Genomic DNA, 11,063 nt, shown 5'->3' on the forward strand with positions numbered 1-11,063 from the left:
AACATCCAGCCTCTTTTCTCAAATCGACTGGCATCCCTGATTCAGTGGCATGTTGTAAACAAAGTGTAAACTTCGTCGTGAGTGGATGTTTTACTATTTTATTAGAAAGTGATCCTCAAATTAGAAAAGAATAGTCCAGTTATTTGATTGTTAGTGCGATTTAGCTTTTGTAGGTAAATATAGCTCTGTTTTAGTCGTAAATATTTCTATGAAAAGCATTTAATATCGATCCTTTAGATAACACTAACAAGGGCACCAATTCGATATCATCTAGGTATATCCTAAAGAACAAGAACAAAAAAATAATAAATTCAATTATATTTATGCTATTGCTATGCTACGCAATATAACATTTATCAAATTGATGCTAGTGTTAATATCTGCTTCAGAATGAAATGGATTTATCTTCCACGTAAGCAGATAGTATGTTTTTGTTGAGGATGTCACCGACCTCGAAACATTGCTGCTTCATCTGTAAAGCCCATGACTGCGCGATGTGCGCAATAAACCTGTTTTTCTTCAGCACCTCTTTGCGAACCTCAATATGAGTTTTCTGAATTATCTGGCTTATCTATTTGAGATGCGTGATTTTTTATTCAGTTCCAATTTTTTTCATACCGTTTAAAGAACGATTTTATTTTTCAAAAAATCGAAAAGGTTTTTTATCTGAAAGTACAACTTATGAATATGTTGCCTAATTTTCAAAGAGATCCAAGCAAAGTTACAGCGTTACAGTCTACCAAGAGCAGTGGTAACTTGAAATTTTAAACTCGATTATCTCAAAATGTTAATAAATAAATGGTGATCGCGATTGCGAAAAACTACTCAACCAATATTCAATTTTTTTTCAATTGTTCATAATTGACTTATCATAAGATCATTGTTGCATACTTATAAAAAAATCAAACTCCCCAATTTATTCTTGCTAAATGGTATGTAACCCCTTAACATACAAAAAAGTGTTATACAGATTTTCTGAATAGAAAGTACACTATTAGTACTATAACCTATCCATACTCAATTTTGCACAGCGTACATTTCTAGTAACAAATAACTAAAGTTCTCTCTCTCTCTTTCTCTTCCTTATAGTTCCATTGAGGACTAACTTCGCGAAACGATTAACGATTATTTCTGTTACTAGAAATGTGCGCCTGTGTGTCGATTATCGGTAAGGATAATTCGCCGCTCTATATTGCGACAGCTAATGTGGAAAAGGAGATCGAACTTCAGTACCAGGTGCACGCATCGCTCGATGTGATTGAGGAGAAGTGCGCCACCAGTCAAAAGCAAATCACTGATGGGCGGGAGCTGTATCTGGGTTTACTGATCTCTACCGAAGTGTACAAGATCTACGGTTACGTTACCAACACGAAAGTGAAGTTCGTGATCGTGATTGACTCGAGCAATACTTCTTTTCGGGAGAATGAAGTGCGAGCAATGTTTAGAAATCTGCACACACTTTACACGGACGCGGTTTGTAATCCATTCTACATCCCTGGCGAGCCGTTGACTTCAAAAACATTCGATAATAATGTTAGGAGTATCATCACCACTAACTAACAAATAAAGATTGAAGGTTAATCTAAAATTTAAAAGTTGATTTTAATTTTATTTCTTTTAGTGTCCAATGCGCAGTATGTCCTCTATCCCATCCGAGTTCCTGTTTCCTGTGGGCCTTCTAACAGCAAGTGTTCTCACTCTGCGACGATATAAGATCCGAAAGTGGGGTAGGGTTACAGCCAGCTATTCACTTAAGGGAAAGATTTTCATTATAACCGGAGCCAACACAGGGCTTGGCTATGAGACAACGAAAGCTTTAACCGCTAGACAGGCCACAACAATTATGGCCTGCAGAAATATGACCAAAGCTAACCAAGCTGTTCAGAGAATAAGAGAAGAAACCAAAGAGGGTGTTCTGATACCGATGGAACTGGATCTGGCTTCATTCGAATCTATTCGTAAATTCGCATCTGAAGTTGTAATCAAGTACCCTGATATCCACTGTCTGGTCAACAATGCCGGTTTGGCCGCTCAAGATCCCGAGTATACCAAGGAAGGATTCGAAATTCACTTTGGCGTGAATCATTTAGGTCAGTTTCTTCTAGTAGATTTGCTAAAAGAACGTCTGAAAGTAAACCGCTCTCGAGTTGTCATAGTTTCCTCGAGGATGCATGAAATCGACGCCAGTATTGATGTGGAAAACCTCGGAAAGTGGATGCAGTACGGAAGTCACCTAAACCGTCTATACAACAATTCTAAACTGATGAATTTTTACTACGCCAGAGAACTGTACAAAAGAGGTTTCAACGTACACGTTCTCTGTCCCGGGTTATGCCACACCGACTTTTTCAGGCATTACGATCCAAAGTGGTACCACTATCTGTTGTTTTCACCGATTGTGTGGTTAATGCTTCGATCCGCCGAACAGGTACCAAAAACTAAACCAGTTGACTGCCAGTTCCAATGCCAATATTCCTTCTTCCTCCAGGGTGCTCAAAACATCATCTACTGTGCGACAGACAGCGTTACCGACAAGAGCCAAAATCCCGTTACCGGATATTTTGTATCGAACTTGAAGATGCGAAAGTCCAAGTTTCGCTTCGATGAAAACATTTCCGTCCGATTGTGGGATGAAAGTGTCAACGCGATTGAAGCTGGAAGCGGGAGAAGCTGATTTGATTAGGATGGACAGGAATAGTTATGATACGGGGTTTTATCTGTTGTGGTTTCGGGTAGCTAACATTGTAAATAAACAGTTCGGATACAGGTGGTGGGATAGAGGACACCGATATAGGCGCGATAACCATTACCCGCGGGTATAATTGTGTTGATGTTTTTGGAATAATTATTACATTATGGATCGCTAAAGTAATATACTAACCATGACTACTTTGAAAACGACTTGTAAATACGGAGTTTTTGGACTTGTAGGGAATGTGTGACGGCTTTTACAAAAAGTGTGGAACATTGTGGTACTTCGATATATTAACATTATTTGTTGTGTAATTGTTACTGTTGAAACGCCTAGATATAACAAGGATTTACCATAGGTAAATATTGTAGATAGAGAACAATATTGACCTTTTTTGGAACACCGCTCAATTCACTGGTGACTAGCTCCAGGCATTGGTCGATTGCTAGACCAATTTGTGCGTGAAATTTACATAATGTAAACAACACGTACATTGAACAAAATTCACTCAAAATTTTAGTGAAAAATACCTAATGGAAAAAGGTTACAGCAATTTGGAAGTGATGCAATGCGATTTCGTGCACCGTTTATGCCATACGGTGTACCCAGTAAGGAATAAAAGTGTGACGATAATTCATGATGCAATAAAAAGTTTTGTAGATATAAATGAGTGTTTTTACTTAGAAGGACTAGATTAACAAAAAAGTTATAAGGGAGACAATTTTCACTGTAACTCAATGACGATTTTCACGTTGATAGTAATCGTACACATGTTATTTTACGGCATTCAAGATTTTTGCACACTTATATTTATTTGGAGATTAGAAGAATTTATTACATATAACATTAGTATAAGGAATTTATTTTATAACATAAGATCGCAAGTTCAAGTCTTGCCAGTTGTCATTTAGCACATTTCCGTTTTTTTAACCTCAAATGTAGTGTTATCGATATAACAAAATTCCTAATTTCATCCTGTAGAATAACGTTAAATAAAATATATCACATCAGTTCGGGCATATTAATTGATTTAAATTATTTCAGTCCCAAAGTGGAAATCATGTCCTCCTTACTGTACCTCTTGATCCCGGTCGGCATAGGCGCTGGGATCTACCTGATCCGAAAGTTGCGGGAGTACCAGTGGGGCTGGGTGCGTAACAACTCGTCACTGCGGGGCAAGTTGTTCATCGTTACAGGCAGCAATACAGGACTGGGCTATGAAGTGGCCAAAGCACTGGTGACCCGTCAGGCATCCGTCATCATGGCATGCCGTAACATGGAAAAGGCAAGTCAAGCCATCGCGAATATCCGCCAGGAGACCACTGAAGGCGAACTCATCCCGCTGGAGCTTGATCTTGCCTCGTTCGAGTCGATTCACAAGTTTGCTGCGGAGATTAAGGATAAGTACTCGGCGTTCGATTGTTTGATCAACAATGCCGGGCTGGCGGTACAAACGCCCCAGTACACGAAGGAAAACTATGAGGTTCATACTGGAGTGAATCATCTGGGCCACTTTTTGCTAGTGGATTTACTTAAAGATAACATAAAGAGCAACTCAGCAAGAGTGGTGATCGTTTCATCAAAAATGCATGAGAAGAACGCAAAAATTGACTTTGATAGTTTCGGTAAATGGGTAGATCGTGCCCGTGGTGATCGCTTCAACAATTTGTACAACAACTCTAAGTTAATGAACTTTTACTTTGCTCGTGAGATGTACAAAAAGGGTTACGATGTCCATGTACTGTGTCCAGGTCTATGTCATACGGACTTCTTCAGGGACTACAATCCCAAGTGGTACCATTACGTGCTATTTGCGCCAATTGTGTGGATGTTTCTTCGCTCGGCTAAGCAGGTTGATGATGACTTAATAATTTTCTATGGGACGGGTATTGTATGTGGTTCTCTTTCAATTCCAGGGCGCACAAAATATTATTCACTGCGCAACCGATAATGTCAACACGGTTGAAAAAAATCCAGCTACGGGTTACTTTGTAACCAATTTGAAGCAGACTAAGTCGAAAGTGGCCTTTGACGATCAGATTTCAGAAAAGTTGTGGAGAGAAAGTGCTCGGGAAATAAACTCGCATGGTGTGTTTGTTGGAAAGTGATGATACTTCTTCTAATATTAGGGAACAAATGATTTCAATTCGGTGTGGGGAACTATGGCTTTCAGAACTGTCCGTACAATAAGTTTGAGTAAACTATATTCGTATTCAGAAATACACAATGGTATTTTGTATTTAAATTTGTTTTTGACTATACTCTTGCGACTATGTATACATAAGATGACTGCCAGTATGTGATTATTATTTAACCCTTCCATGCCCAACTTTTTGCTAGTGCATGTAGGGTTTCAAAACTATTTTTCCCTGAAAACGGTGAGATCAAGAAACACGAAAAGCCTTTTGACATTAAAAATGTCTTACTCCACTATCTGGGGCTAGGTGTCATTCTAAAATCTAAACTATCTCCCATGTAACGAAACTATGTAAGGTTTGCACGCTTATAACTCCGATATTACTAGATGGATTTCAATCATTCATACACCAACCGATTCAGAAACACCTAACTTAAATATTGGTAATAATTTAATATCTCCCCAATAAAAGTAGAATTTGGAAATTGATAAAATTAAAAAGTTCACGAAAAACGGGAAAATTACCATTCGTGAGGCAGATTTCTCAGACACAGCCGTCAAAAGAGGGCAGCTTAGTTGCTCAATGAAACACGAAAAGTCATAAATAGAAGCAACGCATGTCCGTTTAAATCAGTTGTTGCTCTTATCCCACACGAGCAACGTCGTCTCCGGGCGATGCAATAAGCGGTATCGATTTTCGGTAACGTTGGCATTCGCACACACACGCACCTAAGCGACTAAACCATATACGGTTAGTTTATAAATAGAGGTGACGCGTACCCGTTTGAATCAGTTTTTGTTCTTATGTAGAACGGGTAAGATCATGGCTGCAGCGTCTGGGCACTACAATAAGCGGTAGACGCTATGCATTTTCGGCAGCGGTGGCCGTGTGCGGATTTTTCGGGTACCAGCACGGTGTCACAGAATGATTTGCAAAGTGGGTGGGTGGGGTGGTTTGGATTTAATTCAATACGGTGTGTGCTGCGTAAGAGTGTTGCGTTTGAAAAAAATATATTTATTTTTATGCATGCGTGTGCGTTGTAACTTGTTAATCCATGTTTACGGCGCTTTGTAGCTGCGTAGGGTAAAGAGCCTATTGGTTTTCATGTTTCATATTTCGGTTATATGTTTTTTATGAGTAAGGCATCTGACAACGTGCTTCTGTAGTTATTGCACTGTTCAGCAGCGTAGTATTTTACACTCAGGTTTTTTTACGCGGATTTTGAAATTTACGCGGTTTTCATTAACGCGTTTTTTTTTTAATTTACGCGGTTTTCATTTACACGGCCTGTATCCCCTGCGTGAAAAATCTGAGTGTAATTGCATAGGAAACAATCACATTCCCAGCAGAACTTTTTGGTTTTCTAATTTCAAACACTTTTGTTTCGTACTGCACACAACGGAAAATTTTAAAACAGAACTTACCGTCCCAGCAGCAGTTTAAGCGGGTGTTCTTTTTCGATTCAAATTCAAGCCATGTCTTAAGCGTTGTTAAAATTGTTTTCCCAGTTTATCCAGTGAGAATCTGTCCTAGAATAGAACGGTTGGGTATACTAATTTAAATTTTAAAATAAATCTGTTTTAAATTATGAAACAAACCGCTGTACTGAAGATATAATTATGTCAGTCCTATTACCACATAAAACACCTATATAACATAAAACGCTGCAGAATTGGTTTAATAATACAATGTTTACACTAGACCTGTGCGCCGCCGCGCCACGCCGCCGCCGCCGGTAAATTTTAACAAACGCCGACGCCGAAAGGTAGACCGGCGGCGCGCCGCCGACGCTTTTTTCCCACGCCGACAATTCGCGAACTCGAAGATCGTTGGCTCATAATATTAACCACAAATCTAGAAACATTGTCTATGGTCCGAATATACGACGTTAACTGATTCATGATTAATCACATATTGATGTTTATTTGGTATTAGTGGTTGTGAATTAGATCACAAAATTAACAAAGTCTTGATATTTTCTCGCAAATCATTACACGACACTCGGAATACAATTCATGGATCCATTCTTGCTTCGTCAACTGGTTATGAATGCGAGCGTATAACTTACAATTCACCATTCGTGCGCGTGGAAATGTCCACAAATTAAAAAAAAACACTTCCACTTTCAAGATATAAGTAATGATATTTACGATAATGTGCCTGATCTTAATCTTTGCACGTAATCAATTTCAATGGAATACAGTGTATTATTCATCGATTTATTAAGCGATGCATGATTCCTAGTATGCTAGACACGATTACCCGTCGAGCTCGTGAAACTGATCATGATATAATTCATGAAGTAATCAACTTTCCACATAATCTTAATATACTTACGAAAACAATTTCAAGGAACTCAGACTATTATTCATGGATTATTCGCTCTGCTCTTTGGTTTTGAAATTTCTATGTGAGATATTGTGTACAAATGCTAGCAACTAGTCTCATAGGCGCGAGCATTAGATACAAGGAAACTACCAGGACCTATAACCCTATTATTCTTTTGTTAAGATTCAGTGTAATGTTCGGAATTAAATGAAACTGCGCTAAGCATCAAAAATACATTACTTAGCCACAATTCAAGTCCGTGAAATAATTAAGAAAACTATAAGACACGTGACTCTGTGTAAAAAATCCGACGATAAACTCAAGACTAAAATATCACGTTAACACGTGATATTAATTTACGAAAATCGTTGCACATCATTCAATTCTTGACTTTTTTAGTCAATAAAGTTAATACAAATCAATGTATCATCAAGTTATGAACTAGAATCATAAAAATATTAAGCATATTCAGACACAACCACCTACTAAACATTTGAGTATAATGCCATCTTTTTGCATGAACTAGTTTTTTGAAAACACAAAAATTATTTTCAATGCGAGGTTTACTTATCATTGATTGAATCGTGACCTATTTTAAAAAAATTTTCTCGAAGAATAGTTGGACAGAATGATCTTGACTTTTCGCGACGCTGGAGCACTGATGTGGCGGGTAAGATTTCTGGTCTCAAAAATTATTCATCGTGTGATCTAGCCCCACTCAGGAAAGATTTTCAGTGTCAGTTGCATCAACCCGGTATCACAGACAAAAAAGACGTAACACGAGATGAATTTTCATCACTCGTAGAAAAAACGGTCGTTGTAAATTACAAAAAAATGCGCCATATCAGCGAGCGTGGTGTTAGTGAAGAGATTTTGACACAGAGCTAAATGCGTTACTTAGTTTCCGCACCCACCCAAAAACGTTACCGTCTTTTTAATCTCATGCAAACCAAAACAAACAAAATGGTCCGGAAATGTGAAATTCATTCTTGTCGAAGTGCCCAAGGCGGGAGTTATTCACAATTATTTCTTAAGTTACAACACGATGCCGATCGCCGAGTAAGCACTTAATAGGATGTTAGTAATTTAATTGATTCGGTGTATCGAATCTGACTAGATGTATGCAATGGATTCGAATTTGTTGGTCCCCGGATCTGCTGGAGCAATTGGCGGAGTGCAGGTGCTACGAAAACTAGAGATACGCTCAGACCATTTTCAATCAGACTTGTTTAGTAATCAGTTTCAACCCAACATCAAGTCGTGGAATTATTATGAATGATAGTAACTGTATATTTAGGTTTCGTTATGGTGTAGATCTGTATGACTCCAGCACATCGAGCATACTTTTCACTCTAGATAGAAGCAAATCTTAAGTTGAAAGAAAATGTGGTGCCACGGAATCGTATGCGTTATTTTGTACTTACAAGAAGCAAAAGTAAATGCCAACCAGGAAAATGAAGTAATGTGTATACCTTGAAAAGTCCTTACATGACCATTAAAAGTGACATTTCTGCGCAGTAATGCCATTAGGAACGCCTCGTGTTAGGGTACCCGATATCTGTGGGATTCTTAAAGAGCGACGGTAAAGAAGACTAAAATGAAAAAAAAAAACAATGAAACGACAACTAGAATTAATTTCCTCAAACAAAACAAAAACTATTTTACCGTTTTAATTTCCCAAACATAGAACAAAAAATAATTATTATGTGTCATTGAAATACAGTCGTTACTCTGCATTCTTTAAATTTGTCCATTGCAATCATTATTTCATGCGAAGTCGTAGTATGCGACATCGACAATTTTTCTATTTCGTTCTTTAAATTTTGCAACTGTAAAAACAGTACCGCCATTCATTTATTATCTTGCATTTGGCAAGCAGGGTGGGCACTTGTGACGCATCAGCGAAATTAAATGCATTTCTTTCCACAAAAATAGAAATTCATAATGCATTTTGCGTTGCGTGTAAGACGTCAAAACCCTACAAAAAACCAGCCCTACATTCAACAAAACATCTAACAAAGTGGATCAGCGTAGGACGATTGTTAAACAATCTTCTCTGCGAAGGAGTGCAAAATTGCTGCAAAAATGGAAATTAAATGCATTTTTTCTAATTTGAAGCAAATTTGTAATACATTCTGAAAGTGATCTGCCCTAGGTGGGCACTATTGGAGCTTCAGTTGAAAAAAAATTACTTGATATGATTGCGAGAATTCCATTTTGTGCAATGTGTTCAACAGATGTCGCTAGTACATCGTGAGTGATGATTTTTTTTTAGAATTTTCTTCAAGCTGGTAACGTCTGTTTGTATGTGCTGCGAAGTCTGTTACCAATTTGGGAAAGGAATTTTACTGCCAAGAATTGTTTTTAGTTACATAGGCGTCAATATTCGTCACGCCGACACACGCCGGCGCGCCGCCGCCGATAGGGTCCAACGGCGTGACGCCGCCAACGCCGCCGCCGCCGGCCAAATATGTCGCTTACGCCGCCGCCGATTAAAAATGCATCGGCGCACACCTCTAGTTTACACTACAGAGTTATAACACGTTTTAATAATTAGCAACAAGAAAAATGTCACCAAGATAGCATAAAAACCCGTTTTAACTGGTAGTGCGAACGTTGCATAACAATGTAATTTATCAAATAATTTCATTTTTTCCACCACTAATCGATCAAGAAATACTTAAACTTAAGATTGTTTACTTAAGTTCATTAGTACCTTATTGAAAATTTAAATGGAAAATGAAATTTCATATTTCATGGAGAATCTGTATATTTCCGTTGGCGGGCGTGGGGCTTCCTCATCACAGCTCTCAATATGGAACCTTTCTTTTGAATATATTTTTGGACAGACCAGCCTATTTTTACTAGATGGATCAGCCAAATAATGCCAATCACCTAGTGAGATACTTGATTAATTAATAGGTTACCGTTAAAAGACCTCCAATAAATTATGTTTTGATGGGGAGGGTATATAGCAAATTGTAACATATGAAAACAGGCGAGTGAACAAGAACATGAGTCGATATGTGTGATAGATAAAATTCATTTGCACGCTCTTGAAAAAAGCTACATTTTAAATGTCACCGTGGTCGTGTCCTGTACACAACCCTTTAAATTTTTTCATAAAGATATGCGCTTCCCTTGCAGTGCTTGAAGCTGCTCAATTTTTACCTTCCAATGCTCAATACAATTCTCCTAGAATATTTACAATAGTCCAATTGCCTGGAAAACGTGGCCAAAGACCGTCCAAATTGATAAGTTTCATCAGTTCTCAAAAATATTGCACGATAGCGAAGATATATGAAAAAAATCATTTTCCGTCGTAAACGTAAACTGTCTCTGGCAGCACTGCTCCATCGGAATCCAATCAGACTAACTGCAATAACTTCAGTTATGGAGCTGATCCTTGTAAATAAAAGGCAATAATCAAATTTCTTAGTCTTACTTGTTTTTGTGAGTAAATCTTGTCTCAATCTAAAGTTATAGCTGTATAACAACGTTGTTGTCCACAAACAACATGGCCATGAATGGGTTAAGTGGCAGGAATGTCAAGTCGAAAGAGTAGATTTTTTTAAAAGTAGTTTACTTTTAAGCTTTCAATATTTATTTATATTTATTTTTGCTTCGGCAGATCACTCTTAATGTTCTTAATGTGAATTTAAAAAATAATCGCTCTATTCTAACTAGATTTGGTCGTATGGAGGTCATGAATTAATGCAATGTCGTTGAATTATTCTGGTTATTCTTGCCATTAGTTGTACGGTGTTTGGGAATCCACAAACACGGGCTATTGCTTATACCACGAGAAAAAACAAAAAAAAAATCTTCGAAAGAATATCGGAACAGTCAATATGGTTCGATAACATATCGAAAATTAAACTTGTGGGTGAATGGAGAACAGTGAG

At 37.9% G+C, this 11,063-nt stretch overlaps 1 protein-coding gene across 6 annotated transcripts; it reads left to right on the plus strand.

Annotated features, from left to right (window-relative positions):
- LOC131690273 (trafficking protein particle complex subunit 2-like protein) lies at positions 1–4,937 on the plus strand. Of its 6 annotated transcripts, none has more exons than XM_058975915.1 (3): positions 5–173; positions 1,622–2,428; positions 2,489–3,728. In XM_058975915.1, exons 2-3 carry the CDS (start codon positions 1,628–1,630, stop codon positions 2,672–2,674), a joined length of 987 nt encoding a protein of 328 aa, XP_058831898.1. In that variant the 5' UTR covers positions 5–173; positions 1,622–1,627; the 3' UTR covers positions 2,675–3,728. The 6 variants fall into 6 exon arrangements, with proteins under 6 accessions (XP_058831897.1, XP_058831898.1, XP_058831899.1 ...); XM_058975916.1 differs by lacking the exons at positions 1,622–2,428; positions 2,489–3,728 and adding exons at positions 3,737–4,544; positions 4,609–4,937 and having other exon boundaries at positions 18–173; XM_058975917.1 differs by lacking the exons at positions 1,622–2,428; positions 2,489–3,728 and adding exons at positions 3,737–4,544; positions 4,609–4,937 and having other exon boundaries at positions 20–169.
- The last annotated feature ends 6,126 nt before the right edge of the window (positions 4,938–11,063 follow it).

This window comes from Topomyia yanbarensis, chromosome 3 (assembly GCF_030247195.1).
Source record: "Topomyia yanbarensis strain Yona2022 chromosome 3, ASM3024719v1, whole genome shotgun sequence".
NCBI lineage: Eukaryota > Metazoa > Arthropoda > Insecta > Diptera > Culicidae > Topomyia > Topomyia yanbarensis.